The sequence below is a fragment of the Electrophorus electricus genome, chromosome 23 (genome assembly GCF_041902795.1).
Source record: "Electrophorus electricus isolate QZ-2024a chromosome 23, ASM4190279v1, whole genome shotgun sequence".
NCBI classification, from domain to species: domain Eukaryota; kingdom Metazoa; phylum Chordata; class Actinopteri; order Gymnotiformes; family Gymnotidae; genus Electrophorus; species Electrophorus electricus.
The window spans coordinates 6,818,105-6,841,403 of record NC_137519.1 but is presented as its reverse complement, the minus strand read 5'-3'; the positions used below and the strand labels follow the sequence as shown (position 1 = coordinate 6,841,403).

The 23,299-nt window shown below is 45.3% G+C and overlaps 1 protein-coding gene across 9 annotated transcripts; it reads right to left on the bottom strand.

Moving 5' to 3' along the window:
* Positions 1-485: 485 nt before the first annotated feature.
* Positions 486-23,091, bottom strand: ptpn4b (protein tyrosine phosphatase non-receptor type 4b). Of its 9 annotated transcripts, none has more exons than XM_081706402.1 (27): positions 22,587-23,091; positions 19,075-19,229; positions 18,092-18,199; positions 17,327-17,369; positions 17,150-17,243; positions 16,904-16,948; positions 16,490-16,542; positions 15,462-15,582; positions 15,007-15,094; positions 13,694-13,782; positions 13,185-13,248; positions 11,993-12,165; positions 11,293-11,361; positions 9,961-10,095; positions 9,424-9,576; positions 6,723-6,876; positions 6,410-6,493; positions 6,270-6,326; positions 5,937-6,093; positions 5,625-5,797; positions 4,715-4,805; positions 4,555-4,616; positions 4,265-4,411; positions 3,954-4,082; positions 3,644-3,792; positions 3,167-3,302; positions 486-2,839 (listed from the first exon to the last, which is right to left on the bottom strand). In XM_081706402.1, the coding sequence occupies exons 2-27, from the start codon at positions 19,210-19,212 to the stop codon at positions 2,702-2,704; spliced, it is 2,850 nt and encodes a 949-aa protein (XP_081562528.1). In that variant the 5' UTR covers positions 19,213-19,229; positions 22,587-23,091; the 3' UTR covers positions 486-2,701. The 9 variants fall into 9 exon arrangements, with proteins under 9 accessions (XP_081562528.1, XP_026872431.2, XP_081562530.1 ...); XM_027016630.3 differs by having other exon boundaries at positions 486-2,793; XM_081706404.1 differs by having other exon boundaries at positions 6,410-6,490.
* Between the last annotated feature and the right edge of the window lie 208 nt (positions 23,092-23,299).

The following is a 23,299-nucleotide window of genomic DNA, read 5'->3' as shown; positions in this document are numbered from 1 at the left end:
TAAACTACTAGTCAAACATTAATGTAACAAAATGTTTGCCCCCCCCCCCCCCCCCCCCCCCCATCTTCAAACTGTGACATTTTTCACTCAAGAACACTTGAAGTATGTACCAATGTTATGAGTCCATATTTATACGTAAGCTTTGGCACAGCACTTGAATATACTAATAATGTTATGAGTGGATCTTTCAAATACCTGATATTTCGTGTAACACTTGCACCATTAAGGCGTGAGTGTTCGTGTGAGGATGCAAACAAGATTTGCGTGTCTTCCATGTGTATTCATTTTTGAATACTTATTTGAACACAATGCCTATGAAGCCTTAAGCTTGCTCCACTACATCTATATTCTTATCCTTACAGCCTAATTGGATAGGAGTCAATGCCACAATATGGTTCTGACACATTTCATATTGGAGATATTGTGTTTAATATAATATTTGTTGGCAGATTCTGGTATACATAAAAAAACTAATGAAAACTATAATCTTTTCAGAACACTTTTAATATATAACAACATATTTACAAATATTTACCAAGCGACACAATGTAGTTAAGAGTTTGCCCTACAGGTGTCTCTGTTTAACAAATGTATCAGAAATCTAATTTCCAGATGACTCCCCTCTCCCAAAACTACAGTAAGAATATGTAGCACGGCAGGCTACTACAGTCAGCTGGAAAGTGCTGGCCATGGTTGGTGTGTGTGGGTTTTGTTTTTTTGTTGTTGTTGTTGTTTTGTTTTTTTTTCCCTCTTTAAAATACAAAAATACCATCGTCCCAACACAATATCGATAGCAAATCTATAGCTCAAGTCATCACAACACGCACGGAAGCTCGCATGGTGACATCGTAGCCTGATGGACACTGGTGAGGGTGAAAAATGCGCTGGTTCTAGCGGCTGAAGTTAGGGCCCGGGTCAGGGTATGGAATGCCATCGTTAATGAGGAGCTGGGGAGGGTGGATGAAGAGACAAAGGAAGGGGGAGGCAGGAACTTGCCATAGGGGATGTAAAACAGTAGTTGGTCAATTCATTTTTCCAGTTACTTCAGAGATGGGGGGGGGGGGACTGGGGGTTCAGGGCAAAGTGAACTCCATGTTTACTCCAGAAGTTTGGTTTTGTATTTGGAAACAACCAAAGGCTGAGATGCAGCCTAAAGCATTTTCATAGAGGGCGAGCGGTACGCTCCCAGTACCAGCGCGTGGCTAAAATTTGGGGAACCGGAAGCATTGGAGGAGGTTGGGGGGGGGGGGGGGGGAAAAAGATGCTTAGAATATAAACCAAGACCTCTGCCTGCAGAGGGCAGATCATTTCATCCAGTTATCTGGATACAGCAGATACCTACAGCAGGGACAGGGCCAGCAGTACCGGTGCAGGGCCCAGGCCTACAGCACCTTTACCTACGGCAGGTACAGGAGCAGAAGCCTCACCCTTACCTCAGTTAGCCACGTGGAGGGCTGGGATCCCTCACCTTTTACCTCAGAACTCACCTCGATATAGGTGACAAACGCAGACGAGTCCCAGTGACCTGGCCAACAACTCGTACTTGTGTGGAACGCCTGCTGTCTGAAGTGTCTCTCAACAGAAATCTATTCAAAACCTCAACACTGGAGGGGCAGGTGGTCTTCTCAGAATGAGAGATCAAAGAACATGTGTAACTAGCTCATCTTCACCGGTATTCTTACTGCTGAACAGGTACTGCTTGTTGAAATGCAGAAGGATCTGTTTCATTACACAAGCAAACCGCTTCACTACTGAGACCCAAAAGCTGTCGCCCTTGAGCAGGTAACAATATCTGACCACTGCAGTGGGACAGGACTGTGAGGTTAATTTTTTTTATATATAATCTCAAATGTATGAACCATGTGCTCTGAGAACTATAAAACTGGAAGCAGAAGCAGATGTTCTGACCTGGTGTGTCTCACAGGCAAATGCTTACAGCAGTGTTCTTCTAGAAAGGAACATTTTCACATTGCTTTTAACACTGTACACAGTAGCTGGATTCCTAGGTGTTGGCTTCCACCTTTTGTACAATTCTGACATACAGTGGTTGAGGACCCAGACAGATGTGCGACCATGTCTAATGTAGGACAGTGCTTGTTAAAGCAGTAGTACCAGGCTTGGTTTTGGGGTTTTTGTTTGTGGGTTGCTTTTTTTTTTTTTTTGGAGGAGGAGGAGTAGGAGGCTGAACTTGTGCAAACAAATATGTTGTGATAGGAGGCAGATTTCACAGTGGATCACTTGCAGAGCTTGAGGGAAGATTTCAGAGGCCTAACTGCTCCAAGTACCAAGAGATCTACTGGGGGTGTGGTGGGGAGGTTAGCGGCCCTTTAAAATAATAATAAATAGCTTTAAAAACAGGAAGTGCTGTTAGAAATTTGAGTTTCATCCTGACTGGGTTCCCCTCAGTATATTTCAGTCTATGGCACTACAGTCAACATTGTCTTTTGTTCGTTTCTGGATTTTTTTCCCCCATCCTGAATGTTTTTAATTGTTAACATTTATGCATTTGTCTATATCCCCCTCAAGTTGTGACGTGTTAACATAAAGTGCAAATAGTGCATTGTTGCCTGTGTTGCTGCTCAAAGGTGTCATGTCTGCTGCTGCCCAGCAGGGGGCATTGGAGGGCTAGTTGCAGCTGTCTCAGGCAGTAGTAGCAGCAGCACGGAGGGGCCTATGAGGTCCAGGTCTTCAGTCCTCTGCATCACAGGCCGCTGGCTCTGGTGGCTCCAGCGGTTTCACCATCTCCTCGTGGTACACTCTCAGGATGGCCTCGCAAACAAACCGGTACTGGCTCTGCAGAACAGTCATGTGCAGTGCTATTCAAATGCGCACCTTGGCTCTGGTGTGTACACACACACACACACACACACACACACACACACACACACACACACACACACACACACACACACACACACACACACACACACACTCCTGCTGGTCTAGTATTGCGCTACCATTTCAATGGTCAATTAAAACTGGATTATGTTACTCTGCAATTCAGCATAGTCATAGAAAATGGCTACAGATGTTATCTGGAATTCTAAGGCCTGAAAGCTTTACAAATTTTACACATCTGTCACAAAGTACAGAATTTGAAGCTTGTGTTATTGTTAGAGATTCAGTGATAAAGTGCTGCTTTCTGTCAAACTGGTCCAATACTCACTGGAGTCTGAATCATCATGGCCCGCTGGTCTCTCATGGTTCGAACGATGTCCAACGGATACACAGACTGACTGTGCTCTATCAGACACATGGCTGTCTCCATGGTGATCAGAACCCCTGTCCGACCAATCCCAGCACTACAGGGGAAGAGAAGGCGGGGGGGGGCAGTGATGGGTCAATATATATTAAAAAAAAACAAACAAACAAAAAACCCCACAGGCTTGGTTCACACTGAATCGACATCTGTTTTCCCTCTACTGTAGCATAAACAATGCTCAGCTGCTGAACGCACACAAACAGTGAATTTCAGTGAATTTGCCACGGTTTGTGTTTCGGGTGCATCAGCCAAATCTAAAGCTCTCTGGGAATAAAGATGTGGATGAGGTGGCGTTTAGAATGTGAGGCAGTGCTGTGGGTGAGCTGCACGAGGTGGAGTGCACTGGTGCTGTTGTTGGGGTGCTGCCACAGTGGGACTGACCTGCAGTGCACCAGTACGGGTTCCTGTGATTCGCCTCGCTGACTGCGCACCAGACTGACAAAGTTCAGGAAGTCTGTGGAGTCATCTGGAACCCCATGATCAGGCCAAGCCATGTACTGCATCTGACACAGCTGCCTCTCCTCCTTACTCTATACACACATACGCGCACACACACGCACACCTAAGCCCAGACTCGCAGTCATAGCAGAATAAACACTGTAGGCGCATGCCTTTTCATACAGATAACACATTAATATAGGGTTCAGGAAAGGCTACATAATTCATGTAGCGCAGGTCCTGTGTGTGTTACCTCCAGGTGTGTAAGTGTCAGAGCCCTGAGCAGGTATGCAGGGTTGCCCTGCTCAGACACACAGGACACCTGGAACCCGGCATAGGTGCCAGTGGCAGCCTCGTTTGGCCAGTACTGGTGACACTTCACCTGAGGGAAGATATTGCACAAATCAGTCCTACAGGCAGCCCTACTGCGTGGCTAATAAAAAGATCTCACAGTCAGGCCTACGGTACAGTTGATGCCACTCAAGCACACCAGTTAGCTAAAAAGTTAAGTGGTATGCCCAGAGTTTGTAATGCATGTGTGTGTATAGAAGGTGTTGCTCTTACCCTGCCGCGCTCCACCTGTGTCGTAAGCATGACCACTAGAGTGATGTTCTGCTCCCACACCATCTGCCAGAAGTCCCCACAGGTACAAGGCAACGGTCCCTGGCATGCAATATAGTGCCTCACCCCACCACCACCAGGGATCTCCATCTTAGGAGCACCAACCAGGACAACATAAGATCCTACTGTAGCTTACCAGGTGTTTTTAAGAGTTGCTTTTTTATAGCTGTCTCATTTAAATTTTTAAGTTCTGTTCATTTGCATTTGTGATCTTATTGGATGACAGTCCTCACATTGATGTAATTTGCATTGATGTAGTCCTCCTCTCCCTTCAGAATGACTCGAGTTGCATCATCTGTGTGGAACAGAGAGCTCATGCTTCAGACAGCTCTAGAAAGGTCAGCTGTGCTCATGTACAAACACAAAAAAGTGAAATGCAATATGTATACTCACATGGCGATATATCTCGATAGCGATTTTTCAACACATTCTGGGGCAGCCTGGCACATGACATGGACATTCCAGGTCTTTTTCTATATAGTTGCTAGACAGGTGGGAAAGTGCTTTATTACCATTTATTCTGCCATGATGAAGACTAGGTTACACCTATGAAATGAAAACCATTCCCAATCACCCCTCCCCCCCAACCCACCCTTGCCACCTTATAGCCTTTTGCGACAATTCTGCTGTTCAGAACACTGAACATGTCACAGCTGACCCTCCTGGGCAGTCTGTTCTCCTGAATCAGTACGTCTGTCGCCAAATGGCTGATGGCGTAGACACACCTGCACTCATGGAGAGATGGCCACGGAGACACCCCATGAGGAAAAGTGCTGACAACGTGAAGTAGGGCATTTAAAAAGTAATGAGCACCAGCCCAGGTCTCCAGAACTACAGCACTGGTCTACCACCGCGTTCCCTGTTCCAACGTGCCTCTTTTAACTCTGCAGTTAATTATCAAACTCTTAAAGTGGTGAAAGAGGAGTGTCATTCCGAGTGAAAACTGCAAGCCACTCAGGGGTTGCATTCTGAGAACCCTGCTACAGACACAGACAAACTCAGCACACAGGAAACTGCAGGGCCTGCATGAAAACAAGAAGTGACATTATGCAAATAAGATGCAATTTACTACAAGGCACCCCACCAAGACAGAAAAGTTCAGTACACTGACAGTACACTAGCCAATGAGTGAATTGAGTGTGTGAATAAGAGTATTTTTGTGTATGTGTGTAACTGGCATTGAGCTGGGTTAGTATGCTGCTTGTGTGTCTGTGTGGATGCTTGTGTGTATATATAACGCCCATCAAACTGCATGGTCACACTGCCTGTGTGTGGGGGATATGAAGTTGTGTATGTGACTCACATCGAACTGCGTGAGTGCACTGCCACTGCTCAGACCGTCCCGCAGCAGCTGGAAGGAGGATTTCCAGCCATCCGGCTCAGAGTGGGAACGCTCCAACCCACAGCTCTCAGGAATAAACTGGAATTCAGGCTCCAAATCCAGCTTCTCTTCCTCCTCATCCACATCGTAGATTGCTGTATGCGTGTGCGTGAAGGCATACAGAGAGGGGGAATTGAGACAGATTTGAAGACTTCTGTACCTTCATCAATGACACATACTGTTTCAGCTGGACTGATGTAACCACAAGCAAAAAGGTAGGCCGTTTACCCTTACCATTGGGTCTGACTAGAAGAATGAGCTCTCCTGATTGGTTCTCACAGCTGGCCTTGATTAGCATAACTACATCGTCGTGCGTGTGGTCAGAGATGTCTCTCCCATTGATCAAAACCACCTGGTCACCCTCATTAAGACGTGGCACACACAGGTCAGCCTATCAGGGATTAAAGGTTATAGAGTAAGGTAAGGTCTTGTGTATTTCAATAAACGCAAGATACAACAGAATTTGTAACAAATACATCATGACATATCAGCACACCTAAAAGAAACTTAACAGCAGTTCAGAAACTTTCTTGCTAAACGATACTCGATTACAAGATTTGAGCCTACCGCAGTTCCAGGAGCCACGCGAGACACAATGATTGGCATTCTTTGATCAGCGCCACCCTGTGGATGAATAATCACATTACACCAAATTCATCAGTATTTGCCCACCACAGCCACCCTGAAGAACCCTGATGAGAGCCCACCTTGACATTGAATCCAAAACGCCCATTTTCATCCGGCTTCATTTTAATCGAGACAAGGTTGTCGTGTGGAACTGAACCATTCTGCTTGGGTAGGTAAATAAACCAGACAGACAATGAGGCTACAGCCCAGTGCAGGGTGCTGCACTATCTACTGTGTTCGTCTATAGTGCAGTAGATATATAGTTAAAAGGAACAGGAAAAACATGTCTAACCACTGCTCAAAGCTGGCGGAGCCTTCAAATGCTTTTTCGTTATCAGTGCTGTCAACCCTACCCGGGTGAAGAGACACAACCGGTGAATAAGGATGCCTCACCAGGCCCTTGTCCACTGGCACCTCGTAGAGTTCGGATGCATGGTCATCCAGCTCCAGCTCAGACTGTGATTGGCTGATGTGACTGACAAGGTTCCTCCTGGACTGCTTGGGGGGAAGAGCAGGTGGCTGGCATTCTACCAGGACATTGGGAGACCTGCAGTGCAACGGAACACAAACTAAAAATGCATGTGACCTGATGAGAAGCATTGCAGCCTAATACCATGTAGAGAAGCAGAAGAATTCATCCATCAAAGTTTGTTGCTTGTAGTTTAATATAATTTATTGGAAAAAATAAACAAAAACAATTTTTTTTAAAAAAAGGTGTTTGGTTACTTAGCGGTAGAGAAACCAAGACAGATTATTTGGCACAGAAAACACAATTTAAAATCATTTTTGCAAACTGTCTGTGTGTGTGAGTGTGTTTGACTGCAGCTCTGACCATGCGGTTTATGTGTATGGGTGTGTGTGTGTGTGTGAGACTGTGGGTGTGACTGTGGCTGCAAGTGTATGTGTATCTAAGACTGAGAGTGCATGTGTGTGTGTGTGTGTGTGTGTGTGTGTGTGTGTGTGTGTGTGTGTGAGATTTGCCAATTTCCTGAAGAAGAGAGATAGCACACACTGCCAGTAGCCCTAGAGCCCTGCCATGGGTACAGTTCACACACGTTCTCTCTATTTACCCTCTCACTCTTGTCACAGCACGTATGCGCACGCACGCGCGCACACACACGCGCACCTCTAAAGGCATGTGCAGGGTAAACTGCTGACAGTAACAAGTTCATATCAATGCAGTTTATGAACCTGCACACTGTTTAACCGTCCACGCTACCAAGGGTTTTCTTCTGATCCAGGCCAAGCCGCGTGTATTCCTGTACAAGCTGTGCTGTGACCCATGGTGTGTATTATTCTGTGTAATACTATTGTGCTACATTTACAGTGAGAGCCAATGGCAGAACATCCATTTTCCATTCATGCAACCGTAACCAGGATGTAGCCCACCACGGAACACACGTAGCAACGGTGGGGGTGGGAGTTTGGCTGTGGATCTGCTAGCTGCATTCACTCGAGATTCCCCACAAAGCATCTGAGTACAGAATATTAGCCTAACAGGCGGAGAGCATTAACTCTTGTGCCTTTAGCAAAAAGAATGGAACAGAGTCTGGCCTTGCTCTGCTCACACGCACACACAGAGTCTCATTATGAAAGCTCAGATTACAAGCATGAAAGCCACCCTGCTCAGCAGTCCACAGACAGTACTGGGTTCCAGCCTCTAGGTCATTTACATAAGAAAAACAAATGACACTAAAATAAACAAACATATTTTTACAAAATGATGAGAGGAGTATGGAGGAGGGACATCACTCAGACTGGGACACTGAGATGTGAAGATGAAGAAAAGTAGCAGAGAAATGTTTGTTGCTCAAAAGAACAGCTGTTAAACGGAGGCTAGATGTGTGTGTGTGTGTGTGTGTGTGTGTGTGTGTGTGTGTGTGTGTGTGTGTGCTGGATTGACTGACGGGGCTCTGAAACAAGTCAGAAACTGCAGTGGACCTTGACAGAGAAAAAACACACACAAAACACACACATACACACACAGGAAGTGCACCTTGACAGAGAAATTCCAGGGTCTAAGCACAAAGAACATCAGCATTTAAGAGCCAGTTCTTAGTGAGTGCTGCTTCAGATTCAGGTATATTTAAAAGCCCTCTAAGAGCTCCTCCTTCCCATGGACTAACAGGCAGCTTTATTATATAGCAGTTTTATTATCCGCACTTCTCTTGTACATGTATTAAACTGGGTAATGCAGAGTGAAAAACCGTACTGCCTGAACACTGCATGGAAGTGTGTACTGAAAACTTTGAGGGGTTAGATTTTGGGAGGAAGATTTGTGTTTTAAATTTTGAAAGCAAATTCTTGTGCAAGCATGGTCTCAGGATGACTACAGAAACCCCCCTGAGAAGCCAACGGAATAAGGTACAAAGTTCATATCGTCTCTCATCTGCAGCTTGCCGCCCATACATTAACCAGCGTTAACCACACAAAACTGAAGGCAGTTTCCCTTTTAATGTTCACACGCTGACATTTTCTTCTATCAGAAGACAGAGAAAAGTGCTATCTAACCAGTGATGTCATAGGAATCTTGACATGCAGGCATGTGGTCAGTAGATTGCTGCTCAGACCAGCAAATCTTTCCATGTAGCGTGCAACACCTATGACTGAAACAGGTGACAAACCCTATCAGCATCTCTAGGCATTGTGGAAACTTGGATGACTCTAATATGCACTCATTTATCCCACCAATTACACAAACACACACACAAAGAGATAGTGCCACCTACACGGTTATTACAATAGCAATAGTATTACAATAGCATTAAATAACTATGTATTACATTGCTTTATTATACAAGTCCCAGAAACACAAAAAATTAAAATAGTCCAACTAATACTGCCAGCTAGCATGACACCAGATACCAACTCAGGATCTTTTTACTGAACATTCCCTTTAACATGACGCAGTGATTTAAATGATTCCATAGTGTAAATCAGAATAAAGAACTCCTGGAAAAATGACCATCATGAAATCAAAACCTCCTCCACAGTTTGTCCCTACTGAAGCCAACATGCTAAGCATGCACTGGCCAGTGTGCTGGGGGACCAGAGTAAAGGTCATGCCTACAGCAGCCTGGAGGACCATACTTACGGTGTAGAATCCAGACTGATGCTGTTCGCCTGTGTCGAGGACGCAGACTTATGGTTGGAAAACGCTTGGCATGGTGAGTCATCGATCACATGATCCACCAGGTGTCCGATGGAGGACGGCCGGACTCGAGTCCCATCCGGAGTGAAAATGGAACTGCTCGAATCAGATGTTGAAAAGCAAGGTGAACGAGGCCTCACTGGTGATGGGGTTAAAACTAAATCAGATGGTAAAAACATTAGAGGGCTATTTTAGCCAAGCAATTAATGCTGCAAGATAGTTGGTGCTCTAGTGTGTGTGTGAGCAATAGTATGAGTTTACATGTGTGCATGAGTGAAGAGTGAAGGTTTGAGTGTTTAAATGTGTGTGGGAACGTGTGTGTGCGTGTGTGTTACCTCACTGGTTGTGAGAACCCAGTGGTGAACAGTTGGTTAGATTCTGTATGTGAGAGTGAGTTAGCAGGAGTGTGTGTGTGTGTGTGTTTGTTTGTGTGTGTGTGTGTGTGTATGTGTGTGTGCGCGCACACATGTACATGCTTACTGGTTGGGAGAGCCCGGAGGTGAGCGGTTTGGTAGACTCTGTGTTTCTAGTCGGTCGTCTGAGAGAGAATTCCTGCTCACTGTATCCCAGTCCATTCCGCTCACCAGCCTCCTCACCAGGGGCTTGCTTGGTGACCTGGGGTCAGGGTTACACCACAACACTGCAAACCGCTCTTACAAGACTGACTGAAGTTTAAGCTAGTTTTATATTGGACTGGGATTTTAGCAAAAATACACATTTGAAAGAAACAAAACCAGAAAGACTTATATACAAAACCTGTAATATTATCTTAAGGAAGTGAATAACAATGAAAATATGGTCTTAGAAAAACAGGCAAAATACCTAGACACTAAAACAATGAAAAGGTACCTCCTAGGAGCAGAGAGAGGCAGCCTGAGTCTTAACTTCAGTCTCAACATCATTTATTGTGATACAATAAACACTACACTCTGGTTAAACAGTAAGGAGGAGTGTCACACACACACACACACACACACACACGCGCGCACGCTTCCTGTGTTGTTTAGGCATCTCTTTCTCAGAATATTCAACCACACACACATGCACGCACATGCACGGAAAACAGCTCAAAAGCTTCGTATGCTCAGAAAGCCACATAAATGCATGTTGTACCACTGCAGTTTTGCCTTCCACTGCCTTTATCTGTCAGCATGAGCAACTCCAATTCACTGAAATGCAACGACTCCTCATATTCCATAGTAACCTCCTAGGTGTGGTACACCTAGTCACCATTCACAGAGTCCAACACTTGGGACATTTAAGAGTGATGTGGATGACACAGAGTAATCCTCAGAAACAGATTTTCTCCACCAATAATGGAATCTGGCTCAGATTAAACTTAGAACTGTAAACTAAAGTTAGAACTGTAGTTTATTTGATTTGTAGCCTGTGAGCTTACTTTAAGAAATACTCCAGTGTTAAAAGAGACATTTTAGTCAGGACTCAGAGTGATTTAAATTGATTTCATGGTGATTTTTGTCAGCTGTCAACTGGTTTTAGTTATGGATGAGGCAAAAAAAAAAAAAGATCCCATAGACATCCACAGGGCATAATCCCGGGACATAATTACTATGCTGTCTTTAAGACTTTAAAATGAACCAGTTTCACTGGTTAATTCAGTAAGCAATAAAATCTACTGAAAACCATTAATCAGTAACCATAAAGAAGCACATTTCAGAGGTTTCATTATTTCACTAACATCATGAGAATCCTGACTGGAACCCAAGCCCTATGAAGCCGCTGTGAGGCAGGGAAGGGAACCCCATAATGCTTTGGCTACAAAACCAGAGTATGTGAGAATGAGCGAGTTACCTAGCGAACACCCTGTCCTTCACCCCTCTCTCTTTCCCGTACTGGACAGACTGAGCCTCCGTCCTTCCACTGCGGGGGGGGGGGGGGAAACAGTGGTTCATTCAGCGCTTCTGTTTCAGTATGCCAGCATCGCAGTGACATTGTTGTAAAGTGTTACTAGTGCACAGCTCCTGTTTGCATACTGACGGTGTCTATCCAGTGAAATCTAGCTCTTACTTCAAGGACTCCACTGTTCAGTGAGTCTATAAACAATATGTGTGGTTTTATTAAATATTTGACATCAGAATATTTAAAGGGAAGTCTAATAAATAAATTTAGCCTATATGTAAACTACTGAATCTCCATCCTGCAGCTTATATGTAAACTACTGAATCTCCATCCTGCAGAACTTCTACATATATGCTAAACATTACCTAAAAGCATGCGTGAATTTGTATGTGTTTATTAAGAAAACATACTTTATGGGTAATTAAAATTAATGACAACACAGCAGCTGATGACTGCAACAAGGGCTACTTGTTAGTAATGGGGTGGTTGTATTGACTTGTATACACCTGCCTCAGTGCATGAAACATGTATAAACATGCCAAGAAGTAACAAGATGTGTTAGAGGAGGGAAAACCCCACAAAGCAATTGGTTTCAGCCGTGAAGCTCTGATTCTACAGGGCTGTGTTTAGGAGGGCAGGTTTCATCTCTCACCAGTAGCGAAACTTGGAGCCGATGGTGAAGTAGTGTGCAAAGAAGCTTCTGTGAGGCTGAGTGGGTTGCTCCAACCTGAAGAAGGTGTGGTGCTCCACGCAGGCCTTCCACACATTCTTACACGCGCGATAGTTCACAAGGGTGAAGGCCATCAGACAGCCACGGCTCTTACTCTGAGAGAGAGAGAGAGAGAGAGAGAGGGGAAAATATTTTTAAAAAAGGAACAAAAACAAAAAAAGAAAGTATACATTTTTGGATAGGTAAAGACACCTGGGAGTCAAGCAGACAGAGAAACCTACAGTAAGGACATGGGTGTTGAGGTGAGCAGTAAATTGTAAGAGACGTTGAGGAGTGCATCGCGCAACCTTACAGTCGGCAACTAGCTCGGGTCACGCAGGGTTACCCCATGACCCCTGCACACAGCGCAGACACGCACCCAGTGCTCGCCAGTAACCTGCCTTCACACTACCACTCAGCCCGACAGGATGTACAGAGGTCACGAGTAAACACGCAGGTGCCTCACCGCCCACAGGAACGGCTTCCCTAACAACTACCTGGGCAAATTAGAAAAGTTGCAGTAATACTGCCTACTGTAATTAGAAAAACTTCAATATTACTGTAATTAATACAACATAAGCAATAAGATGAGCTGGGTATTAAGGGTATAATGCTAATGTATTGCCATTATATCCAAAAAAGTATATTTAACCATAACAAGCACCAATAGCCATATCTTAACCTCTTTAGGCTATTGTCAACCTACTGTATCCCAATTAACATAAAAAGTGTTTCCCTTTCCTATGCAGTGAACATATATTTAATGAATATGCATGAGGCACCAAATGTGTTCACTGCACAAGGCCTGTCAGCGAGGTGTACATATTAGCATATTATACATACATATTAAAAAATCCTGAGATATTTGAGCTTGAGGTGAAAGATTTATTCTACTACTTTCAACAGCTGAGGACATGAATATTCACATATGCAAATAAAGCATCAATTATGAATTGTCCTGTCATAAATACTCAAGATACTTAGCATTATTGAGTGGGCCGTCTGGCAGTTGTGTCTGTATTTGTTGCTCTACCTACAGACTTTGCACATGGTTGCTGGGATACCTGGCTGCAGAATACATGTTACTATCTAACAGAGGATGTGTGAGACATGGCCTGTGTGTGAAAGTGCTTACCGATTCTTTTCGAAGTTGCATATAAAACTGTTTGGATTTAAAAGAAATTTTTACAATTTTCACCCTGAAAGAAACAGAAAAGAAAAAAATGAGAAAAAAATTGAACAGTTCCAGGAGACAAAGGTCACTGAACTTTCCAGATCAATAAGGGGGTTGATATGGGCATAGAAACACGGAACTGGAAAATGCTTTGAAATACTCAGTCATAATACACTGTCATGAAAATAAATTCAGAGTAAACAGGGTTCTGAATCTATATGTACTGTAATGTAGCTTTCACAAAAGAGACTACAGACCATGGTGAACCACAGAAAGGACTAGAAAACCAATACGCCTCATTATGCCCTGAATAAAACCCGTTTACACAGTGTGAAACGCTTATTTTACACGCAAGGACTGAAGTGTGTCATTTGCAAAGAATCCTACGCTACACGTCTAAGGGTAAAAAAATGAATTCAGTTAAAGGCAGCTCACAGCAAGCGTGCTGTTCAGCTGCGGGAGGCACTCACCACGGACAGTGGCTCACCCGTATCCTGTTCTTATAGACGGAGATCCCGGCAGACATGACTCCAATGTAGACCTCGGCGTTCTGCTGGTCCTGCATCACACAGCGCAGGGGAGAGGGATTCAGCTGCATGACAGCCCAGGTTGGGTTCACTCCTGTGTCTTTACAGACTCAGAAGCAGCTGACAGGGATAGGGGTCCAGAATGCTGTCCCCGTGGTGATGGCACTCACGGATTTAAGGATTGGTGCAGTTGTGTACTTTACAAGGAACGCATGCAGGTGAGGAGTGGAAGTTGGCAGCTAAACAGGGCCGACATGCTCAGAAACACCTCAGTAAACTTCCTGGAGCATCAGCTTTGTTACTTAGTAATTAGGCAGCAGATTAGTTTGAGTAAAATAGGTAATTAACCAATTCACCATTTTATGTGAATATATAGTATTATAGTGTACATCTGTGTGTACATACAGTATTAGTGTGTGTATATACACAGTATTATAATTTATGTCTGTGTGTATATACAGTATTAGAATGTATGTGTGAGTGTATATACAGTATTACAGTGTGTCTGTGTGTATATACAGTATATGTGTGTGCATGTATAGTATTATAATGCATGTGTGCATGCATATACAGCATTAGTGTGTGTGTATGTACAGTATTATAATGTATGTGTGCGTGTATATACAGTATTACAGCATTATAATGTATGTGTGAGTGTATATACAGTATTATAGTCTGTGTGTGTATGTACAGTATTATAATGTATGTGTGAGCGTGTATATACAGTATTAATGTGTGTGCACGCATGTGTATGTACAGTATTATAATGTATGTGTGTGTGTATATACAGTATTACAGCGTATGTATGTGTATGTCTATACAGTACACAGTATTGATGTGTAAAGATAATTTTAGGCCAATCCCAGTGCAGTTCAGTGCTGCACCCTATGTAAGCGCTGCAGTGAACTGGACCTCAGGTGAGGTCTGCTCCAGCAGGACAAGTTCCCCTGGTTTGGCTGTTACGCTGGTCAAAGGCCAACCAGGACAGGCTGAGCAGGCAGTCCAAAGGAAAAGTGGGTGTGGGGATTGAGTGCGAGTATTTGGGGTGGGGTGTGTATGTGTGTATAGGTGGGGTGGTTGTTTGTGTGTGTTTGAGGCAGGGGGTTGTTTTTGTGCAGGGGATGCGAGTGTATTGGCAGGGAGGTTGTTTCTTTGTGGGTGGGGTTGTGTTCAGGGGTTGTGTGTGTGCGTGTGCGAGCACGCACTCGTGCACGGGCATGTGTGCGCGTCTCTGTGCGGGGGGGGGTGTTTCTCACCCGAGCAGAGTGCAGCTCCACTCCGTACAGCTCTAATGAGCTAGCGGCACTCAAGTAGTTAAACTCTGCCTGAGCTGGAGAGAGTCCACTAAAAAAAGGAGAGGAGAGAAAGAGAGAGACAAAAGGGGGAAGAGAGTGATAGAGAGGGACAGAGAAAGGGAGAGAAAGAGAAGTAAGTGAGAGGAGGAGGGAGGGAGTGGGAGAGAGAGAGGGGAGATCATTTGTCCAGTAGTCTGTAAAGAGACTCAATCTCTGAGAGGCAGGCACAATACTGCCTTGTTCTGGTATGTGTGTGTGTGTCTCTGCATGTGTGTGCGTGTGTTTGTGTGCGTGCATGAGGGTGTGTATAAGTGAGGATGTGTTTGTATTTATTGTGTTGATATTCGGCCTCCTTCCTTATTTTGCGCCTTCATCTAACCAGCCCTACAGGTGTGCCCTTGTGGGCTGTGCCATACTTGTGCTGCTGGTGCAGTTTGGCGACCTCCTTCTCAAAGTCCTCTGGAGGGTTAGAGATGAATGTGAACTCTGAGAGGTAGCCAGACGAATGCTCCGACTGGCTGTAGTCACCCAGCTCGGCTGGAACATAAAGCAAACCAAGTGTAACCAAGCTGTAGTGTGTGTGTGTGTGTGTGTGTGTGTTGGTGGGGGGCAGTTCTCCCAGTTTGCTCCTGGTCTAGTAGAAGTGGCGGAAGCCTTCCATAGGCCAGATCTTACATTCTTTAATTTGTCACATTTCCAAAGGGCAAAAGAAAAAAAATCATACAAAATCAACAATCAAAATTTGGATGATATTTCTCTTCTTAATTGTAAAATGTCGGTTGTTTTAATTGATGTTTTGCACTGAAACAAAGTGAGTGTTGAATTAACTTTTTAAAAGCAAGTGTCTGAATTGCCTTAGAATTTTGTGATAAATAAACCTCTGAGGAGAAGTGGAACACAAATTATCATTCAATTCTTCAGTTTCTTTAACTTAATGTGTTCAATTAACTCAAACTTCTAAGATGAAACTTTAAAATAAAAAATGCGAAAAATCTTTTCCAATCCATAGTTCCACCACATTAAAGGCCCTCTCCTAACCCTTTAAAATCTCTACACCCACATCAGTCTAAGGCCTGAGCTCCAGTATTGGGGTTAATCTGGGGAAAAGACTGAGCCAGGGACAGATTACGACCCGTGCTGCTCACACAGGCAGTGTTAATGGGATTAACCAGAAATGGGTCCTTCTCTCATCATTCGTTCACCATTTTATTCAAATTTTTAAGCCCCAATCAGAACAATCAAAACAGCACCATGGCCACTCCGATAACAGATCTGGGTTCAGAGGATTTCATGCATGCCTGCTGGTCACTTCAGTAAGGCGAGCCCTGTTTTATGTTGTTGATTGCTAAAGCAAACTGTGTGAGGCTGAAACAAAGTCAGGCCTCCACTCCTTCCCAGGAAGGAGCATGAAGACGAAACAAAAGGAACGCTAATGGAAACTCACCCTGGACGGCATAGGAGGCCAACAGGGCTGCTGTGCTCTGTGGGCATGGTAACCTATCAGAGACAGAAGGAGACAGAGGGGAACAGGCACCATGTCACAACCACCATTCACCACGATCTTACATACATCTGCCAAAATCAGTGCTGTTTGCACAGAGAAGCTCTTATGCGGCTGTCCACTGCTGTAATGCTATAACGGAGCATATTCCTGGAAGGCTGTCGGCTCGCCACTACTCTAATGCTGTAACGGAGCATATTCCTTTAAGGCTGTCAGCTCTCCACTGCTCTAATGCTGTAACGGAGCATATTCCTTTAAGGCTGTCAGCTCTCCACTGCTCTAATGCTGTAACGGAGCATATTCCTTTAAGGCTGTCAGCATTTCTAGGATGCTGTGAAGGCCCATATAGCTGCTCACCTGCCACTTAGGATGTCCTGCTTCAGCTGCAGGAAGTACAAGTACCTGAGAACAGCACAGAAATGGACAGACATGGCAAAAATAAGTGTGGTGGTTAACTACAATCATTTTCATTTAAGCTGTGTGTGTGTGTGTGTGTGTGTGTGTGTGCGTGCAAACATGCATGTGTGTGATGGTGTGAGAGTATGTGTGTGTGTGTGTGTGTGTGTGTGTGTGTGTGTGTGTTGCTGGGTGTCTAGGATACACCTTGTGTACTCTTCCTGCAGTTTGCTTGGGTCTCCTACAAAGAACTTCACCCGAAAGCTCAGGTTATTCGGAGCCACCCCTGAAAACAGTGACACTGAGCCAATTCACTCCAGCACAAGTCGCATTCACACAACCACAAACAACTGAAGGTTGAAATTAGTTTACTGCTTCACTTACTTTTCAGCTGTTTCCTCAGAGGTTTGCTTGGGTCCAGCCAACGCTGTAGAAAGCACAAAATCACATGATATCAGTGTCAAATTCACTGCTGACTATATATATATACATACACACACACACACATATACATACACACACACACACACACACACACACACACATACACACACATATATACATATACATATACACACACACACACACACACACACACACACACACACACACACACATACACACACACATACACACACACACACATGCTGGAATCGAGTGTTTTTCCATTCAGTGATGTGTGTAACGCAGAGTTATAGATTTATTACTTCTAAACACCATACTCAGCAGGACGGAGATGTGTGAACAATGCATTTGCCTCCATCGTCTCTTCGCTGGGTCATAGACGTCATCTCTCTGGAGGCTCAGTTACAAACCGCTGAAGTGTGACTGGACCGGACACTAAACTCTACTGTCCGTCCCATGTGAGTTCTCCACAGTTACAGCGTGTGTGTGTGTGTGTGTGTGTGTGTGGGCGTGCGCATGTCCATCCTTTCACAACTATACCAGTGAAAGTTCACCACTATCCTGGGTATGTGTGTGTACGTACACACATATGTGTGTGTGTGTGTGTGTGTGTGCCCCTGGTGTAAGAGTTAACTGTACCTGATAATAATGTGTGCATGTGTCTGCACAGGGTGTGTGTACCAGGTGTGTGTGTGTCAGTACTGGGTGTGTGTAATTGTCTGTACCAGGTGTGTGCATCTGTACCTGGCTGTCTGAGGAATCGTCAGTGAGCTGCAGTCCAAAATAGTCTCGCTCTGTCAGTTCCAGATGTTTAAAGACTACATCCAACAAGACCTGACCCTGATCCTGCTTCTACACACACACACACACACACACACACACACACACACACACACACACACACACACACACACACACACAGAGAGAGAGAGAGAGGGGGGGGTTTGTCAGAAAAAGAGAGAGAGAGAGAGAGAGAGAGAGAGAGAGAGAGAAACAGCATGAGTCATTTTTCAGTTAGTTATAGCTACTGACAGTTTAGACTGTAATGATGCAGGACTCCGGGGCACTACAGTGCATACTAATGTATACTAATTTATTCAAATTTATGCTAATGTGTGCACTCTGGCTCACTGACCAAAAACGGAGGGGGGGGGGGGGGTTATGGGTCCTTCTCAATCTGCTACTCTGACACAATTAATAGGGTCTAAAAGGTTGTGCACGATGTGTACTCTTTAGCTGTAATGACTGTCACTGGCGGCAGAGTGAGTCATATTGAAACAGACACAAATCAAAAGGGATCACTTTAATTACATTAGTGCAACCCAAACATGAGTGCCATCAGAAGGGTGCTGAGCTGGGCTTCCTCCTGCAGGGACCAGGGGCATGACTGTGAGAAATGGCCCAGAATCCCTCCCCCTGACCAGGAACTCCTGCCCCTCGTTAGCAACCCCTCCCCCAAGACCTCTTCCCTCTGCCCAGGTCCTGGACTAGGCCATGCACCATCCTAAAACCCTGTATGGTGTGTATGGTTTGCCCAACCTCCTTAGCCCTCTGTAGGGTCTGTCTTCTAGTGAGCAGTAGACTGTGAGTCCTGAAACCTCGCAAGATGTGAGAATGAGGTCAGTCCCAACATTTTGCTTACAACACAAGCAAAGCTTTTTCAGTTCCACCGGCGGGGTTCAATCAGGAGGGTGTGTGTGTGTGTGCGTGCGTGTGTATATACTTACATTAACTCTGAAGGCTTGCACGGTGTTGTCCAGCAGCAGAATATTACACAGCAGCTGCGAGCTTGGCCTGTCTCGGGCTGCTTCTGTCTCTCCCACATCGGCGCTTCTGCCAGTAGACAACCTGAAGCGTGCTGTCATCACTGTCCCCACACCGTCTGAGACACACACACACACACACACACATCTATCTATTAAACACCACTGGCAAAGTAAAGAGTTTTGGTCAGAAGGGAAACAGCAATTTATGCTGGTTCACCTCCAGAGAACACATTCTTACTCTCTTTCTCACACACGTTCCTTCTCTCTCCATAGCTACTCATCAGAGCATGCCACTAGTGTAGCATGCAGCCCATTACACCTGCAGCCCAGGGAACGGGGAGTGTTCTGTACAGGGCACGGTGATGTCTGCATGCACGTGCCCAGCCCAGCGACGTCTGCGCGCATGCACCCAGCCCGGCAACGTCCGCACCCCACAAAATCCCCATATGGGAATAAGAGAGCAAAGGTTATTTTATTCCACAATCCCGTCTAGGGAGCTGAGCCACCAGATGACACAGCAAACGGCAGTTCACCACACCCCCAAATCTTTCCTTTATATCCACATAGTGAGGTCACCACCCTGTACTTCCCCTTTCCCTCGGACAGGCAGACAGGGTCTGACTTGAGTTACAACAACGTTTCCAAGAAATCAGGGCATATCTATTCTAGTGCTGATCACTCCTGTGTCCCATCACTCTTTTATAGCTTGATGACATTATTATAATACACTAGTCATGTGGTATTATTATCACTATTTATTGTTATGCAGCCAAGCAAGCTAGAGGTTTACACTCTAGCTATAAGAACTAGTTACCACTGTGAGTACATTAAAATGTGAAAACAGAATAAGAATCGATGAAAATGAAAAATGTGCCCACACCAGCCAAAAGACACCCGCACATACCCAACAATACTTGGCCATTTTGTTCAACTGGAAGCAGACAGTCCAGACCGACATACCACCTAGCCAGCAGAGAAGAATCCTCAGGGAACCGTACTGTATGGCTGGGTTATGCCGCTAATCAGGCCTAAGGTTCAAGCTGCTAAAATCACCATCAAATCAGTACAGTCACATGAATGAACTAAAAATGTCTTAAAAGGCTAAACTAATGGGGGAGACGGAGGAGGGGGTGTTGCCTCTGACTAACCAAATATAAAGGCCAAATATAAAGACAAAGATCTGCAAAACATTTGGTTTACTAACCCTAGTAGTTCCAAATCTGGTGTTGTGATCTCGACCAAAGTCACTGTGAATAAGGTTCAAAGGCGAGTGCCTCTGATCGCTCTGCGTTTATTGGCCAGGCCTTCATGCCGAATCTTGTGGGCTTGGTGCGCTCTCAGCACACACTTAACACCAAAGGTCACAGGTATGCCACCGTCTCCGGATGCCCAGCGACAGCTCACCAGAGGCCCTGCCCCTCCCCTCCAGGGCACAGGGGCAACACGCCAGCCCGGGCTTTTCATCAGCAGCCTCTAGGTGGGACGTGAGCACATGCCCCTTTCCATCCTGCTGTGCTCTACTAGCAACATCACACACACTGCATACCCTACTTAGGGAGAGTTTGGGATCTTTGGACCTTTTAAATGCACATTTTAAATGCGTATTACGGGGCTCATTTTCTCATAAGTCTCACAAATGAAGACAAATGTGGTTGGTCTGAAATTGTGATGAGCAGTGCTAACTCTCAGCAGTGCACAGACCAGGATAAGACATGTCTAAATGCTTCCTCCTTAACCTGCTTTCACTGAACAACGAAATGTGTTAAGAACACATATCAATGTGGCTCTGTAGTCAAGATTTGGGCCCATGAGGGGAGGGGAGAGGTTCTAACTTTCTTACATTCTAAGTATATTCCATTCTTCCTAAGATTCTTCCATTACCTCATCAATGAGCAGCAATGCTCCAAGATAGGAAGCGTTAAAAAGGACAGTCTGTCTCAAACCAACCTCTCTTCCCTTTCAAAATAACATGATTAATATACATGACAACAGCCCAGCAGTGCAGTCCCCAGTGTTGAGTCTAATCCGTCAATGTGCTTCTCTGGGAAATGCCAAAGCTTTCTGGTGACCTCAGAAGCGTGAGCAGGACAGAGGGGCAAAGGCTAATCTCCTAATTTCACCTGCAATTCTTAATCAGGTAGGCCTGTAATCATGCAACATCTGTATTATGTGTATATCTGTATGTGTGTGTGTGTGTGACACAGTTCTTTTGTAAACAGTGGGGCTTGGTTCTCTCAGTCCCCAGAGACTGAGGAGCGCACTCTTCAGTGCTCGGGGCATGTGCTCCTTCCCTCTATGAAACAGAGAAAGGACGCATGCAGCTCTGATTAACCAGCCGGTTCAAACCCATCAAAGACCACCATATTCCTTCATTCACAATACATCACATTAAATTATTCTCAGACGCCCCTGGGTCACTGTATACGCACCTGTTCAGCGACACCGAGCTCACAGCAAGACCCCTCACTTCCTGCCTAGCCCGCAGGAGCGCAGGACAAAATAACGGAACGACGCTCTGGGTGAGCCATCGATAACATCAACGCAGTCAAAAACAAAAACAAAACAAAACAAAACAAAAAAAACCTGAATACAAAAAACCCCAAACAAACAAAAGAAACTGGCTTTATACTTGAACATTGTGATTCTGGTACCCCTGATATATGACATGACGAGGGCAACGGGACAGGTGCCGCGGAACAGCGCGCGCCTACACACGAACAAACGGAGGAACCGAGATGATGTCATCGATTCATCCGAGAGACGCGTGCCGTCCCGGGCCCATCGGCATCGGTAAAGAGCCAGCACGCATCTAGCCCGTGCGACGCTGTCTACTGGCACGCGAGAACGGATCACGGTTACGTAATGTAGAGGCTGGGGTTAATACGCTATACGGCAGGACCAGAGAAGACGCTGTCGTTAGCCATAAAATTTTATACAATATAACGTGACATAACGTTTACATGCACGCACACAGAGAAGCGCGAGAAGGCGCGCTCGAGCACAGGTAGCTACCGCTGACGGAACCTGGACGGCAGCTGACGGACTGCCAACAGATATCAACAAACGACTCCGCCACAACACGGCAGCCGAGGATAGCAATGTGTTACACTACGAGAATGCTGCTTTACCGGACAAATCATTTCGACAAAAAAAATAAAAGTGTACAGTGTCAAGACAAACAAATGCAAATGGTGGTTAGCTTGAATAAGGTAGCAGGTAACGTCCCGACCAGCGTGTTAACCTACCGAGCAGACTGGGCTATGGGAGAAGTAACGTTACCTGCACTGTTCGGCTAGAAAGGTATCGCGTTCCCTGTAGCTAGTCATAGTCTACACCTCCGCTCGTGCACCTTGCAATTCGGGGGAAATGAAGCGTGCACCGGCCGGATTGGTTGCTATGCAAAAATGTCAGAGAACGGTATTCATGCAAATGTGTTGAGAGCGACACATCCGCAAACATGGAACGGGGCTTACCGTCATATACAGGTCCGAGATAGTCCAGATGATGGAAGGTGGTGATGATGGTGGTGATGATGATGATGATGATGATGATGATGGTGGTGGTGGTGGTGGTGGTTTTGGTGATGTATAAAAGGACAGAGGAACGCCGGAGGGAAAGAAGGACACGCGCTATCGTTCATCCGCTGCAAAACCGAGAAAACCACATTGCGCTCGTGGGCAAGGCCAGCGGTTTTTACACATGCTGAGGCCTTCCTCACACCTCGGGAAAGCGATGATAGCTCCACAGGGGAGCAAGCACTCGTCAGAGAGAAATAGTCCTCCTCCACGATACGGTCTCTTCTCAGCACTAATTCATGCGCGATATTCTCTGTTCTTCGTCACACACGTCCCGTTCATTGTCGCGAGCTTATTTTTTTTATTTATTTTTTGCCTATGGCTTTCGGGCCGGTTCACGAGCTAACATTCTGCCATGTATTCTTGCACAACTGCGGCGGCGGCGGCGGCTGCCGAGCACAGCAACGTGCAGCGTTAACATGGCGCAAATGTACCGCACGCCCACATTCTCATAGGTCTACCAACGGGGGCGGGGTCATTGGTGGAGGTGTGGTATCAGCAGAACAAAATATACATCTTTTCATCTCTCTCCCTCTCTCGGGCTAGAAGTTGTCTATTGACAGAAATGTGGCGATATTGTACTCTGTTCTACAGTCTTGAATAAGGAATGA

Coding starts and splice junctions, on each gene's coding strand:
- ptpn4b (XM_081706402.1), bottom strand. CDS start 19,212: ATGACAGCACGCTTCAGGTTGTCTACTGGCAGAAGCGCCGATGTGGGA. Junction 15,583..16,489: donor GGCCTCCTATGCCGTCCAGG/GTGAGTTTCCAT, acceptor TTTATGTTCCAG/CCGAGCTGGGTGACTACAGC. Junction 2,840..3,166: donor CCATGATGATTCAGACTCCA/GTGAGTATTGGA, acceptor TGTACACACCAG/AGCCAAGGTGCGCATTTGAA.